Source organism: Pygoscelis adeliae, unplaced genomic scaffold (assembly GCF_000699105.1).
Source record: "Pygoscelis adeliae isolate BGI_AS28 unplaced genomic scaffold, ASM69910v1 Scaffold31, whole genome shotgun sequence".
Classification (NCBI taxonomy): domain Eukaryota; kingdom Metazoa; phylum Chordata; class Aves; order Sphenisciformes; family Spheniscidae; genus Pygoscelis; species Pygoscelis adeliae.
In genome coordinates this window covers 2,100,905-2,117,703 of record NW_008824233.1, presented here as the reverse complement: position 1 = coordinate 2,117,703, position 16,799 = coordinate 2,100,905, and the positions used below count along the sequence as shown (strand labels likewise).

The 16,799-nt window shown below is 38.8% G+C and overlaps 1 protein-coding gene across 1 annotated transcript in view; it reads right to left on the bottom strand.

The window, feature by feature from the left end:
- Positions 1–11,496: 11,496 nt before the first annotated feature.
- Positions 11,497–16,799, bottom strand: part of SYNPO2 (synaptopodin 2) — a 78,307-nt gene continuing 73,004 nt past the window's right edge. The window contains exon 4 of the mRNA XM_009334912.1: positions 11,497–15,682. Coding sequence (XP_009333187.1) covers positions 13,470–15,682 — 2,213 coding nt within the window. The 3' untranslated portion in view covers positions 11,497–13,469. The remainder of the gene's footprint in view (positions 15,683–16,799) is intronic.

Below are 16,799 nucleotides of genomic sequence, written 5' to 3'. Positions count from 1 at the left end.
GTTGAAGGAAGAGGCTATTGATAGAAGGAGCTGGCTGAATTCTCTATATTTCCCAAAGAAGAAGAATCTTACCTATGCTGAAGCTGGGTAGAAGAGGGTTTGAAGACTCAGAAGATCCAAGAAGTTGAAAATATATTTGGCTGAAATGAGCCTTAGTTATTTTGAATTACAGTCTTCCTAAAATAAATAGCGGTTGTCATCATCATCTACATTCCCATAAGCTCAGAGAGAATGAAATAAAACTTTATATTAATTTTATTTTTAATAAATCTAGGAAAATTAAATATCAGTTTTGGCTTGAAACAATTCTACTAAGTTTTGTAAAGTGGCTGCAACTTGAAGCATTTATAACCCGTTGGATTCAGGGGAATATTTTTCAAATTTTCATGTCTGTTTTACAGAAAAGTACTGAATTTCTTTCATCACCCATGGAAGAAATATAGCAAATGCATCAGTATGCCATAATGTGTCCGTGTTTACCTTGAGGAGGAGGAATTTGGTCTCTAAGCCTACTGACTGCTAAGATTGTTATGGTAGTATCTGTTGTAATAAAAGCAATCCAACAGCACCCTGCACAGCAGGTTTTTGTACATTGCATGGTGACATACTCTTGCAATAATTTATTGAGTTAAAAAATACAGTATTTCTACCTACCTCAACCTTATTCTGAAACTGAATAATCTTTGGCTTCAGAATACGTAACATCGCACATTTTTTCACACTCTGTGGTAAATAGGTTATAAGCACTTGTAGAAAAGCATGATTTTGCTAAAATATAAGTGTATCTCAAATGCAGGAACTGAGAGATGATCAATATTGCCTTGTTTTCATTGCAGTTAGTTTTTATTATTGGTAGTGGTGTTCCTAGACTGAAAGTCTAGGTCTGAACATTTCTAAATTCAAAGCAGATCTGTATTTGATAGTCATATACTGATTTCTGTAACTACTTTGGTGTTCAGCCTCTTCAAACTAACAAACACAAACTTTGGAATTAAGGCAACATTTAGTCACTAGAATTCATCATTCATTTACTGGACAGCAGCAGCCAGACATAGTGATACTTTCTATTATTTTCCCTTCGTGTTTAATTCTTGGAGATGATACATCTTTTGACGAGCATGTACTAAAAAGAATGCACAAACCCCAGATCATAAGTGAGACAGTGGGAAACATGAAGTGCAAATAGAGAATAATTATTCTACCCTCTGTCTCCCTTAAGCTACAAGAAGATCCTAAAAAGAGGGGCAGAGATTTTCTATTCTTCTTCCCACAAATCGAGGGAGAAGGGAAAGAAGAGTGATATGCTACCAGAATTATTATGTTATCACATACATTATATTATACACCCTATACAGTGATTAATTTGTTCTTTTCCATTGCCTCGTGTGAGTGTTTTCAGAGGGAAAGATCTTTTCTACAATAGTTCTTGAAGGGAAGGTGATTCTTAGATGTCAAGAAGAGGAAAGGCAGTTCAGAGGTGTCCATTGCCATCATAGAATCCTAACAGCAGCTGCTGACTGGCTCGGGTGTCTATGCAAACAGAATAAACTTTAGGTTTAGGTTAACATTGATTTTAAAAATGCAAACTATTTATAAACTGGTCAATGAGCAGTTTATAAATGATGCACAAGCATCTTTGATATTTATAACCTGTGTATTATTATAAACTAAAATGAATGTAATATTACTTCCTAAAGAAACTATTTCAGTATATAAGTAAATGAATGTAAACACAGTACTTATAAAAGGTGTATGCACGTGTAGATCTATTTAATGTAAGTAGAAGGCGTGCAAATGTGTGCCTTTGATTCAATAATATCTAAATCAATAGGTCAGAAAAGTTTGTTATTTGGAACTTACTGCTATTTCAAATTTCTTGGTAATTATGAAAAGCTGAAAGACAAAAAGAGCAATACTTTGTTTCATAAAATAGTGCAAATTTTAGAGGCAAGAGTCAGAAAGATATTTTTCATTTTACAGACCAAAATGGAATGCAAAATACTACTTAGTGAAATGATTTCACAATAACTCTTTTTCCTTTCTCAGGTGGCATATCTCCTTAATAAGTGAAAACTGTTCATATGTTTACATGCTGAAAGTGCCTTTTCTCTGGTTAAGGAGACATATATTATGTTTTCGAAAAAAGTCAAGAGTTCTCTTTTCAAAAGTAGGTTGGACTCTTAATAGTCCAGTGAAACACTCTGCAACATAGACTCCCACCTGATTAAGTCACACGAAAAACATTGACCTAGGTGTCTAAGTCATTAAGGCAGTTTTATTTTTATCTTTTCATTATAGTCCTGGTCCTTAATCCCATATCAAAGCATGTTCAATTCTGAGTTAACATTAGCATCTGGCTAATGTTTACACAAAAAGGGGACAAAGGAGGAGGAAGAAGTAGATAAAACAATTGTATCATCTCAAAAAATGACTCTGTCTTTATAAAAAGCCCAGAGTGATGCGTTTTTCATTTTGTTTTCTATGGTCTTGTAATGGCTACTGCAGTTAGAGACTAAACTGCTGAGAAAATGGTAGGACAAAATCAGTAATACTTGATTTTTATGCCTTTTAATTCTTCCCTTCTTTCCATTTTTTTAAATGTAAAACAAGCACTTCAGATTTGTAAACTGAACTGTCTATAGAAGGGAGACATATTGTTAATCTTATTACAGCTTTTTTCATCCCAAACCATTTACAATTTAAACTTCATGTAATGAAAAAATAATTTCTCTCTGAAATGCTGCCAGCTCTGGAGTAAATGCTGCAGCTATTCTACAATATGAATACCAAAAATTTTGAAATAAAATGGAAAAATCATATTTATTTGAAACTCTGGAAATAATTTACAGCAGGCTAAAATAGGAATGCAGCATTTTCGTTAATGGGGATACTAATGGCTGGAGAGGCAGGGAATCTTACCTGTCTAACAATTAAAGCCTTGTCAGTGGCTGTACTGAGACCAGTAATAGATTAGAATCACATAGTTGATGTCTGATCCTAACTTCCTCAAAGCTGTCTTGTCAGGGCTTGCTTTCAAAACTTTACAGGGAATTTTAGAACTGGAACCTAATTTATTCTAAGTGTAGATTGTTTCTAACTGTGGTATTATTTCAGGTGAGAATAATCTTGTTTTCATCGTTAGTATACAAACTAATGAAACAGTTACTGTCAACCATCTTACGTAAGCTTTGTGACAAATTCTGCTTTTGACAATAAAGTCCTTTTTAGTTGTCAAGTAATGGTAGAAGAGAAAAGTAAGAAATTAGCATTAGGCCTTCACTACTGCAAAGTGCCTACATGGAAAAGAAACCTAAGAGTGCTGCTAACAACCTGTCACAAATTAGCTATTCAGTTAGCTCAGTCTGCACCTGTGTAAATGAAAAAATCAGTGCTTTCCATTATCATTTAATCTTCATCCATATACGATTATGAAAATACAATACAATTATGCCTATAAAAAGCAAATGGCTGAAGCTTTTTGGCCATAGGCATCTTAGCTTTCCTTGGAATAGACAGTTTATTTCTTGTCAGGAAGAATATTTGCTGCCACCTTCTGGACTTTTATATTACACAGCTTAGAGAAAGGTCTTAGAAGATGAAGCTTTGTGAATGAACATTTAAAAAAGAAGTGCAAAGTTGGTCCTAGCTTCTGACCTCCTATTTTGTATGAGCAATGAAAGGGTTTTAAGTTGATGGGAAGTAAAGGCTTAATGATATTTTTTTCTAAAATCAAAGAAAATAAATACTAATTATATTGTAATACTTGAAGGTGGTGGCACTACTGTTGCTGAGCATATCCAAACTAAAAGATAAATTATCCAGTTCCTTATAATTTTCTTATCAAATCTTTCAAAGTGAAATTTTCAGTCTTAGTTGTTTGTTTTTTTCTTATTTACTTCATCCCAAATGATCCAACCATTTCAGATGCATTTCGACAAAATGAACCTATATAGTTCAACCATTTCAAAGAGTGAGAGTAGGGAAAAATGCATGCAAATGACAAAAAATTCTAGCGTCCTTTTCCTTGAAAAATGGTACCACTACATGCTTTAGAACTGGTTTGAGACTAATCTTTGTATCTGAAGTGTCTCGTATTTCCAAGCAAACTTGCCTATGTGTATTCAAGCTGAGAGCCTTATATAGGCTCAATAGGAGCACCTTCCTTTTTACAGCTAGTTCCCGAGAACTCTGTTAGCAGCGATAATACTTTGCTAGGCAGGAGGATTTTATTCATAATTACAGGTCTAAGCTGCTGTAGGCTGTGATGTCTTTGGACACCACAGAGGAGAACAAGGAGACTGTCCTTGTGCTTTCTCTGCCTGTCTAAACTGCAGGCTATGCCTACCCCCGCAGGCAGGAGAAGTCACTGGGGTGTTCCACAGCTCCTGCGCTGGCTGCACAGCTGGGTTTTCATTCACAAAAAAGTGGTGCATGCAGGCGTATGGTGCGTACCCATGTCTCTTCCCACCATCGGGTCCGGACCTGAGGCTGCACACCCACTGATCAGGACTGACATGCACTGCAGAGCACAGCTGCCCCTTGGCAGAGCCCAAGACCTCCTGTCTGGGCCCAAGCAGCCTCAAAGGGGAGAACGTCTGATTTGGGTACGGGGGACAAGAAGCAGACTTTCAACAGGGTAGAAGAAACAGACAAGGGAAGGTCAGAGAAGAGGGTGGACAAAGCAAACCCAGGAGCTGGTAATACTTGATACAGAAGGAAAATCTGTATTCAGCACGGGGCTGGAGAGTGATGAGACTAGGACCAGATGGCCAAGGTTCCTGAGCTTGGGTGAGAAGCTTGAGGAATGGAAAATTGACCTGTGTAGCTCGCAACGAGGCCACAATGAGGAGACCAGGAAAAGAAAAAGATGAAGAAATGGGGCAAGGAAGGTACATTTGGGGAAAAGAACCTGTGCCCACTACTGTGTATTTTCCTCCAGAGTTCCAGGGAAATTTCTTCCCCAGAGGGATGGAGTTTGTCCTTCCACAGTCCCTCTGCTGTCAGAAGACTGTGAAGCCCTGTTGGAAACCTGCGTCGTCCTCCCAGTGCTGAGTCACAGGCAGAATGTCAACATGCGTTTGCTGCCAGTTACTGTAGCAGCGTGATGGCAGTTGTCTATAGTGGTTCAAGCCATGCTGGAGGACCCTGTTGGTTACGGTACGCTACACAATAGTATTCCGGGGTTTGGTTTGTTGTTCTTAGAAAACCCTTGGGTCTTAAACGCACAAAGCTAACTTGAAGCAATGCTCGTGAAGTTGGAAGGTCAAGTGTTCAAAAGCTATGAAATGCAAGCATCATTGCCCAGTGCATATGCATTTTGATTAGATTTTAGGACTTCTGCCCCATCCAGTGCCGTTTCACGGCTTCATTTAGGAAATACTAGGATTATATAGCAAAGGAGTATATTGTGCAAAAGGTGCTTTCACTTGTTGGATTTCATAGCTGGTCACTGAGGATTCCCTTTCTGGGCTTCCACGTGGAGACGTGTGATCTGTTAACACTCACAGACTGATGTTAAGGATCACATACTTTGATACAGTAACTAGTTCATAGTGCTACTCGACTCTGAAGATGCTAAGTGCCTTGAACTTGACACTCAAGGCTACTGAGTGTCCTAGTATCAGTGCCACATGCTTCATGCGTTATTTACTCATTTGTAGAATGCAATAGTGTAAAAATGAACTATGACTTCTGAATGACGTAGATACTAACAAAAAAAATCTATGAGGAAATAATTCTGCATGAAGAGCACGCTTTGAAGAGTGTACATTAAGTAAGGAATGGTGCTAAGCATGGAACAATATCAAAACAAAACAGTAAAGAGCTATTTGTCAGATGAGCAGTACCATTCTGTACCCTGAATTGAGTCTGGAGTCCTACAGAAAAAAAAAGCAGATGATGACATGATTACAGGTGTTTTGGCCACACAAACACCCGAGGGGGTTGGATTAAGCTGATAGAGGCAACATTAATTCCAAGTGCCTCATTTTGCAATCCAAACAGTAGTGTTTAACATTGTTTTTTCATAATTTTATATATATAGTGTCAGGTGCTTGCTTCAGTACTGTTCCTGTAGCAGTACCAAGTCTGTCAAGTTTCCCTACCAAAACACCTCTCTGAAAGTAATCTTAGGATGAGAAGAGTTTATAATTTTGTACATCTGAAATGCTCATCAGCCAAACAAGCAGCAAGGAAGTATGCGGAAACCTGTTCTGAAGAAACTTACAGACCAGTTTGGTTTGTAAAAGATATTCAGGTAGCATGGCTAGGACTGGCAGAAATATCTGTACATATCTCAAACTGTTTACTTAACCAAAGAAAATTAAACTGCAGGCACATTTTGAGGTTTTCTTGTCACCTGCTTAGGTTCCACTTTTAAGTTATAGGCCTGATGTGAGAAAATTGCCAAGACTCTAGGAAGAAAACTAAGTGTACCCAGATGCCCATGCTTTGCTTTTGTCACAGTATAAAGCCGTGTACCAACAACAACCTGCACAGTGAGACTGTAAGAAGTAGCATTCTCACAGATCAAAGAAATAATCACTAGCAGTTATTGATGTTTTTTGAAAAAAAAAAAGGGGGGGGGTTCACAAAAACTTTCTTTGAAACGTTGAAAATATTTGTCCATAGGTCGTTACTGTATGGAAACTTTTGCTTCTAATATAAACGTACTGAATTCTTTGCTTTGCAATCAGTTAAAACTCATACTGAAATCAACGAGCGTTGTGCTCCATATCACCCTTTGTAATCCAACGTGTGTTACAGTGATTTGGAGTGTATTTCATTTCTGTAATGTTCCTCCTTTTTTTCTGTTTCTTGTGCATTTCTTAAATCAGTTAAAATCTATTGTTTCAGATATAGATGGAAACGTCAAGAAAAACACTCCATCTGTTCAGCAGTTTAGTCTTTACACCTATTTAGAAATGACCTGGTTACTTTCATAGCAGCTTATCTTTCAGTTGCCTGGAATTATGAGGGGACTCCCTGTTTTAAGGTGTCTGTCTTAAAGACATACAAAAGAATCAAGGATTCTTGTTTGGAAACAATATTGTTATATTGATTACCCCACACAGGAAGCCTTCATCCAAATAGTCAATCTGTAAGCATGGTTCAGCGAGTTATTTTTCTCATAGCTGAGTTTCCTCAGCCTAAGAGAATGTGCAGTTATTATAACATACTACCACATAAGTTTGTACAGGTTTCACATGCACTGAAATTAAAAACAGTTTGTCAAGATCATTACAAACAGGAATAGATTTTTCCTTTGAAAACTGCAGAGGATAACAGGAGACTTGACTAGCGTGCTATATAAAGAAAAAGTCTTTGCCTGCCTTACTCAAGGAAGCAAATGTTAAAACCATGGGAATATCATCATATGGTTAGTCTTTGCTTGTAAAGGAAGAGTTCAAGTCTGCTTCTGTAGAGATCCTTCCAACGTAGTATTTCACTGAGCTTCAGGATTTTTCCTACTTTTAAAATCATTTGATAAAAAACCTGAAGTGCTTCCTGTCGTAAGCAACCGGCCTGAAGAGCACTTGTCAAACATAGCTCTCGAGTGACTCCAACTCCTCCCTTATGGAATCACATGCAAAGGTAATGTTTACTATAAAGTAAGAAGTCATTGTCATGGGTACTATGAAGTTGTGACGGTGGCACCAAGTGTGCTATGAAATTATCAGGCTCACATATTTTCCAAGAAATCCGCTTGCAGTGAGTGATTCAGAGCTTCTGAATCACATGTTTTTGAAGATCTTGTCAAGTTTCTTCTTTGTATAACATTTCTATTTCAAGCTCAGGAGACTAATTATAAAATAACATTATGCCAAGCTGTGTAATTAAGATTTGCACTTGCCATGCCGAACCGCCAAAGCGATCAGTGGAATCCTGGGTGTTAGACTTCAGGCAAAGAAAGTTGTATCATGTTTTGTTAAAAAGGCAAGACTGGAAGAGTGGATCTTTTTAGAACCAATCATTTTTTATTCTTAAAGCTACAAAGTCTAGAAAAGGATCCTGGAAAAAGAGAGGAGAAAGATCTTGCAAATTGTTAGTTGCGAAGAGTGCTGTCATTTCACTGGTATTTCCCTACCTCATAGCGTACAGAGGATTCCCCGCAGAGATGCTGGAGCAGCAGAGCATGATGGTAAGGCTGGGCCTTTGCTGAGGTGTCATCCTGGATACTTGATAAACAGTGCTCCTCCCAGATCACATCGTCTGGTGTGAAGTTCTCTTTATAGTTGCTTGTAATCTTTTATCAGAGTTCACCTTAGCACTTTTGAAAGCTCTCGTGTATAGGAGCTATCTGGGATAACATGTTTGTAGAGCTGTTGTCTCTCAGAGCAATAGTCTATTGAAAGGGCCTGCTTTTTTTTAAAGCTCACTTTTTCTTTTTGCTGGGTATTAGCATTTTGGTTCTTTCATAATATCTTTTTGTAAATGGTGGAGGAAAAAAATCATGCCCAGTGACGTGAGCACTCTGTCATGCAAAAATAGTCTAGAAAATTGCAGCAAAAGGCTGGAAATAGTCAGCCATCTCTGTGCAGAATAATTAAACCCATCTTGCTGATTGTTTTCTTCTCTTGTACCTTCAGTATTTCACGATCCTCCGATAGCTATGTTATCCTGTGCAGTTTCTGCTTTTTTCCTGGAGTTTTCTCCCCACTGCTTGGCTCCCTCTAATCCTAGTAGTTTTTTCTCTCAAAATCGCTGCTCTGCCACTTAGCACTCATTTTCCTATCTGAACCACACACCAGCCCCTCACTTCCTAATTTTTGGAGCCTGCTGATACCTCAACCTCTTAGTATTTCTTTACTTCAAATACAAATTTGTGTGAATTCTGAACATTCGTTTTAGTGTGGATAATAACAGCACTCTGCCAAAAAGAAAATAAACTCATTGCCACATGATTGCTGTGGTGACAGCAAAATGGGTCACTGCAGTTTTAGGGCTGATTTTGTGTCTCGACTCTTGAATGTCTCCTATAAAATAAAATTAGATATACAAAATAAAATAAATAAAATAAAACTAGGTATATAAAATTAGGGTCAGTGCAAGAAGACTTCGGACAAAATTTAACTGAAACCTCCTTTTGATGGCTGATCTCAAAATGGCATTGGCTTGATCTCAAAGGGAATTGTCTGTGTCTAGGAGAGAATTGGGTGTTCCCTGCTGCAAGCGAGCAGGGAATGCAGTGTCACTCACTTGACATGAGTGTATTGCAAAGTCCCACGCCATCGGCCAGGCGCTTTTGGAACCAAGCAGCTTATTGTCACTGGATATTGTCACATGTCGTAGGACACTGGCAAAATTATTTCTTCCATAAGAAAGCAGAAAGCAAAAGAGTGAGGCTTACTTGTAAGAGATGGTAATGTTTACTCTGTAAATGTTCCTACAGAAAAAAATCTTTGAAATATCTTTCTGTTTGTTTCATAATATGTTATCTTTTGCTGAGCAGGAACATGGTAAGAGTGGGTCCCCTAGGGAAGGGGGAAGAAGTTAAGCAGTTCTTTGTTCAAGAACTAAATTTTGTCTTTTATTTTTGCAACAGAAATTTTAAATTTTTCTCTAAAAGCTACTCATCTCCAAAGCAAAACTTTCCAATTCAGGTTTTATAACAAGAGGTTTATAACTGAATCAGAAATTGAAAGTATAGAAACCCTTGATTGAGGTAGCTGTTTTCATGAAAAGGCTGTCTAGAATGTGAGATCCAAACTGGTGCAGTAGAATACCTCCAGTATGTGCTATAATTAAATGTGCTAAAACCAACATAAAACACTTAAATTCCTCTTTTAATGTGAACATACTGGAAGTATTATTATTAGGGGTGGCCTAAAAGTCACTGTTAAATATGCTTACATACTAAACATAACAACTGCATCTTGGTAGCCTTGTCATATTATATTAAAATAACACTAATAGCTTTTTCAGAAAAATATTTAGAAAAGCTCACTGCCCTTTCAAAGTGAAATTTCAGATGGCTCCTCTCTACACAAACCGTTCATTTTCTTGACATTTCAGCTGTGTTTGACATCATCATTAGCTTTTAATTTGGACCCATGACAATGAACAGCTCAACTTGCCTCTAAATATCTGCTTCACAAGAGATTACATTTTGGATAAAACTGTTACTTTAAGTAGGCTAGTCCTCTGAAATATTGATAAGAATTACAGACTTACCTGATTAGTAAAGAGTCTTGAAGCCAAGTTGGATCCAAGCACTATGCGTGTAGAACGATGTGTGTATATGAAATGGAATTCAGAGTTGGACTTTGAATGGGATTTTCAAAAGATCTTAGCTGAGTTAAGAGGACTAGTGTCACTGGGGCTTTTGCTTTTGCCTCTTATTGGTGCTCTAAAAAATCCTTCTGTCATTGCTATAGGCCATATGAAATACTTGTATTTGAATAACAGCAAAAGATCCAAATGTGATCAAAATCCAAATTTTCAGCATAGGTGCACTTCCTTTTCTTTTGGACAAAGTAAAGAGAAGATAGGCTAATAGCTATATTTTATATTGCTATCACAGAAGCTGACTTTTTGCTTGTTGCTGTAAACTTGCATATGATTTAGTTGACTTCCTAAGTGAACTTTTGGGTTGTGCTGAAAATGGAAGAAATAGCAAAATGATTTTAAAGATGGCAATTATGCATTTCTGTCTTTCAGGTGAACTTAGTTCTAGACAGATGACTTGGGAAACTGAAATGTTCTGTTTCAGTCCACAGCTCTCCTCTAGCTCCTATTAACTTGACTTCTGTCTTTCTGGAGAGCTGATTTCCTTTGGATGAGAATATATCCCAGCTTTACCTCTTGTTTCTTCTGCTGATAATTAGAATAATAATGCTTATTATTTCTTACTTGGAAAGTGGTATGCCACGTAGGCATATATAAACCTAGAAGTTAGATTTCAGTAATTCACATTTTTCACACAGGATGCTCAGTAGCTGGTGATGCATTCCAAAACTTACTGACCTGAGCCTGATATGAACTGGTGGCCATGCTGTATAAGCCAGTAGCCACATGCATCAATATCAACACTTGTGGTAGAATTACAAAACTGCTAAAAATCTCCTCATGAAGGAAATATTCTTGGGATGGTAGGGTGAACAAGTACAGAAGTGTGATTATAACTTACAGATGTATTTTAAAGGAGGTAACTATAAGGAAAAACATGTAAGGCAATATGAGGCTGATTGGATTTCTGTGTATCTCTCTAGCAGCACTACTTGTCTTTGGTAGGGTATCTTTATTCCAAGCAGATACTAGTATCTTAAACTTCTACCTAAAATAGTATATGTAACTTCAGATAAAACTTTTAGTAGAGGGGAAGGAAGGAGGGAGGAAAGAGAAGAAGGGGAAAGGGAAGGGGAGGGAAGTGGAGGGGAGGGAGGAGATTTCATATTAACAGGATAGCATAGAAAATAGATTTCCCCTACTGTCAGTCTGTACATGTAAGTGGAAGAAAAAAATAGCAACCAAACCAAAGAAGAAAACCCCAAACAGGCAGAGAGGAAAGGGACAAGTTTAATGATAGAAGAAAAATACAGATATTGACAGTGGAAAACAGATAGAAGGGACATCTCCAAAGGATTAAAATATTGCTACTTTCTATTTCCAGGTAAATGCAGTGTAATTCTTTCTTGAGTTTTCGAAACTATTTTTTTTTTTTTTCCAAAATTTCCCACTGTTCTGAATTTTAAGAGGGAGAGGGATCACTTGGCTATTTTCTTCTAATGCAGTCAGTATCCCAATCCAAAATTTAAAGGGGAGAGTAAGATTTTGGAGGTCCAAAATTCAAAGAGGAGATTTTTATTGGCTTGATTAGACTTTGATTCCAGTCTGCTTTCTGCATGTACAACCAAATGCATTCTTCTCAAGTTTGCAGTTTGAGTTACCATCATGGGACCAAAATAAGGAGATTTTGTTCATACTGGGGAATGTTTTCGTCATCGAGATAGATGGTTCTACTAAAACCCCTATGATATAAAAGAGCCATAACCTCGTCTGTAGCTAGCTGGATGGTAGTTTAAACAAATATATCAACAGATTCTGCCACCTTTATTCACAGACTGATGCTTTAATCTTTAGCTTCACACTTGGGGTGGATTTTGATACCCTTAGTTGTGTGAAACAACACCTTGTTTCAGACCTAGCACCACTGATGTTAACAGGACTGCTTACTGAGAAACATGCTAAACTATTCAAAGATAGCTCCTTAATTTCAGCAAAACTGTGTATTCATTGCAGTATTATACAGTAGGTTTCAAGACCACAGACTCCTAAGAGTTTTCTCCAGTAGCAGTATTTCAATACTTAGTCCCCAATACGACAAGTAAAAGGTGAAAGTATAAGACCAGAGTAAAAAGATTTAAAGTGGGAAGAAGCAGTGTAAAGCCCCAAGTGAAAATAATAAAATGTGTATGAGAGACCAATAGGAAGACATGGTCATATTTATGATTTACTGTTAAGTGCTAATTTCTGTGACATAAACTACTCTGGTTGCAAGAATCAGTACTCTTGAATATATGTATCCCTTCAGTTCTCAATCACTGTGCTTTCACAAGAAACTATTGCATTACATTGCAGCTGCAAAACCCAGCTCACCTCTCTGACTGTTCAATAATTTGGATTTACCGGCTTCTATCTTACTTGCTGGATTCAAGGCAAACTTTGGCTAAAAATATGTCTGCACTTGGGGTGTCAAATTTCCCCAAAATGGGAAATCTTTAACAATTTTTCCAGCTGTCTTTCCACCTCTTTCAGTCTTCAGAACACTCCAGCATCTCTTACAGAACATTCTCTGTGAAATCACAGAGGCAATTCATGATTTTGGATCACAGCTGATCCACATAGCTTACAAACTAAGCCCCTGGCCGATCAACCAGATTCCTGTGGAAGGACCTTTGAGCCGGGACAGATTCTGTCCGAATTCAGCGGGGCTCTGTGCAGGCCAAAGGTCTATCCGGTTGTATTCTGCTAGTGATCAGTCAGAGTCTAATACTGTATCTATTTTATGCTATGTTAGTAATACATATTACTATTAATATCATTTAATAAGGCACGTCTTTTAAAAAACAAAGTCCTCAAATCCCTAGGTCATTAGGACATAGTTGGCGAGGGGGGCAGAAAGAAAGCTCTTCTCTATTAATTTGACATACCAGGAATATTGCTTACTGTGTTTCTGTTGTAGTAGTCCTAAAGCAAAAACTTAGTGTCCTGCTTACTTAATACAATGGTATCTATTCATTTCAGGATGTTATGTGTATAAAGCACCTGATAATATGCATAAACGTGCTAAAATTTGTATCTATTTTGATTCCTTAAAAAAGCTCAAATATTTTGGACCCAGATTTGAGGTGATACATCTGACGTTATTAAGTAAGTTAAGGAATACTATTGGCACTGTTTGTGTGCCAGGTTACCACTGCAAACAATTGATGGCAAGCAAAACGGACACTAAGTTTCAGCTACAAGGTTTACTCTTCAATAATTGATGGCTTCCACACCTGTGCAGTGACGCCAGCTTTCTTTGCTGAAAATTTTGGCCTCGGAGCAGTAAACAAAGAGGATGTGGTGGTTTCTGGCTTAGAAAATGCAGAGTAACCTGTAGGTGAATATGATTCATTTACTGGGATAGAGGCATTTGACTGGAACGAAGGTTGTGAACTGTAGGCTGGCACAGAGTACACTGAAGATGCCCGGACGTTAGTAGGAGAGCCAGCGCTAGGTGGTCTTAAAGGTAGAGCTTGCTTTGAAGTGGACAGCTTCGATGTCTGCTTAATAGCAAGGCTTTCCTTAGTGCTAGGAGGTTGAAAAGTAAACAAAGATGCATCGAGTTGATAAGGTTGATGTTTCATAATATCCAAAGCATTGAGACTTTTCTTAGGTTTTCTTTTTGTAGTTTTGGTAGCAGCAGTGGACTTAGAGGAGGACTTGGTAGCAGCAGGAGGATAAGATGGGCAGTGGATGGGATTATAAGCAACAGGTGGAGGTGCTCGGACATTAGATGAATATTTCCAAGAAGCTGGTAAAGATGGAGTTGGAGATGAGGCTCGTGCCATGTTTGCCTGCACAGTCTCTGAATCTACCACATACTTCTCCATTCGAGAGTGCCTTCTGGCAAATAACTGTGCTCCTTTTCCACTCATAGCTGGTGGCATCTCAAAGGGTGGCTTTGTTCCTCCAGCACTTGGTGTGACTGGTGTTGTCTTGGGCGTATGGTTTGGACTCGCTAGGGTTGCCTGAGGCCCTTTGAAAGGACCAGCTAGGTTGAGAGTACTTGGGGGATGGGCAGGAGAATGAGGATACTGTGGAGATTTGAGTGGTGCAGGATATGCTGCCTGAGGTGAGGCTGGTGCTGGGAAAGAAGGAGCCTTGTTAGAAGCCGCAGCTGGAGGTGACCAAACTGGTGAAACTGGAGTACCAGCAGTAGGAGAGACCTTGAGTGAAGGCTTTGGAGCAACAGGAGGAGGGGCCTTTTGTTTAGATGCTTGAGTCTGCATGAAATTGCAAGCTTCTGCTCCCAAACTGAGGTAGTCTTCTTCAGGTCCTGACTCAAAACCAGCTCCAGTACCTTTTTTGCCCTCTGCATTGTGTACAAGGGACAACAGGGCAGGATTAGGACTTACTTTGGGTGTTTCTTTGAAAGTGAACATAGGTTTTGAAGTGCTTCTTCTCTTTGCCTCTTGCAGTATCCCAGTTCTTTTGGCTGGCACCGCAATCCTTTCATCTCTGGATGCTATGTGTTCTGTTGGCTCAGTGGGTGACCACGCAGTTGGGGCAGCTCTGCTGGCTACAGGAGCTGAAACAGGTCTGTATAAAGCCTCAGGTGGTGGGCTAACAGAGCAGTAAGGAGGTGGTGCTGGTATATCTGAAAGAGGACTAGTGACATTTCTTGTGGGTGAAAATGGTGCAGCTGCTCGGTTTTGAACCCCAGAAGGGAAGGGTTTAGCTGTTTTATTCAAAGATGCTGCTTTTTGAGCTTCAGAGGACTGAAAAGAGAGGTTTGTGTCTGGTGCTAAGCCAAAGCCATTTTGTTGTACCATTTTGCTATGATTCTGGCTCACGTCTATGTAGCTTTTGCTCACACAGGTCTGCTGTCGTGACATTTCTTCCTCTTTTGTTTGATAGACCGAAGAGCTTACTTTCTGGAAGTTCTCTGACATGGTGGCTTCCCTTCGTTGCTCTGTATGCACTGTGCGTGCCTTCATCTCCTCTTGCTCAGCTGTAATCTGATCCATCCTCTGCCGTCTCTTGGCAAACATGAGGGCCCCTTTACCTGTGCTCTCTGGAAGTGTCTGCATCTCGTCTCCACTTTTTGTCTTCTTTTCAACCTCAAGTAGACCACTGTCCCAGTCAAATGTCACGATCTTACCGTCGTTGTCAATGTCAGAGAAGAAATCTTCATCTATTTCTGACTCGCTTGTTGCAAGCAAACTCACTTCAAAAGTGTTTTCTTTGTCCCCCTCTTCACCTTCACCTTCTTCACCCTCGTCTTCGTCACGTTCTAACTCCCCAGTACCGTAGCTAACTAAAGTGTATTTCCTCGCCCTTTGACGACGCTTCTTGAACATCAACACCCCCTTGGAATTGGGATTGGGAGCTGCTGTCAGCAGCAATGCAATACTTTTACATTTAGATTTGGCTTCTTTGACTTGCTTCTCTGACAGACTCTCACTTCGCCGGAGCCCTATAGAAAGAATTCAAGTGCACTTTTAATTGCATGCAGCCCAGGAAAATACAAGGAGACTAATAACAAATAGTTCTGCATTTATCTATACTGAAATTTACCCACTGCTCCCTTCCCCCATATTAAAACATTTATTTTCTTTTGCATGGAGAGGTCATTATACTTAGGCTTTTCCCACAGTATCAACTGTGTTGTAAATTCCATACCCAGCATTCCTTAGAGTCACACCCATGCAAGTTCAAAGGCTACATCACTTTCTTTAGGACTTTCTTAGTTCAACAGGAACATTACATGTGTCTTTATTTCTAGCGTTCTCGATTTTTATTCCCATAAGTAATCTCAGCAGCAACAGGCAGACGAGATTTTCTCATTTATTCAGTTTCTGTGGTCTGGTATTTACCAAGTGTTTGACCACAGTTCCTAGGCTTACAGCAGACATTCCCAGCCAGCCAGGCCCATGACTGCTTAACATCTGAGACCAAATGAAACTGAGTGTATTCTGTCTGATGGTGGCAGCAGCTTCTGCCATTTATGTGTTTATTTTACTCATATGCATCACAAAATGTGTATAGTTGATAAAAGTCGTTATGCTTCTGTGTATTAGCTATTTAAAAGCAAATATACATCCAAAAAGGCATACACAGAAACCATTAGCGTTAACTTTCAGCCCCGTGGAAGACATGGGAGTTTGGCCATGGTACTCAATGAAAGCAGGTTTCAGTCTTTTAACAAGCATTACTTGCCTGAAACATAATCCAAAATTATATAGGATATCACAGCTCCAGAATATTTATTTTGAAAACGTGGCAGGTATGAGTACGCATTTAAAAACTGAGTGGAGAAGGCTCAACTAACTTCTCAAGAGTATTTGCTAGCATATATCAATGATACATATTTCTTAAAGCATAAATTATTGGTTTTCTTCAAGTCATGTGGAACAGGAATAGATGCAGCTGTAAAGCTGATAGATGCGCTGTACATCAGCATGACAGCTGCCTTGTTCTGTGGCATGGAGCATGTCCCTCTTGGGGCAATGCTAGTCAGGTGGTGTTCCTGTTTCTTTCTCTTCCTTATGTTCTACCACCGCATCTCATGAATGACAGCCTCAATAGTTTCT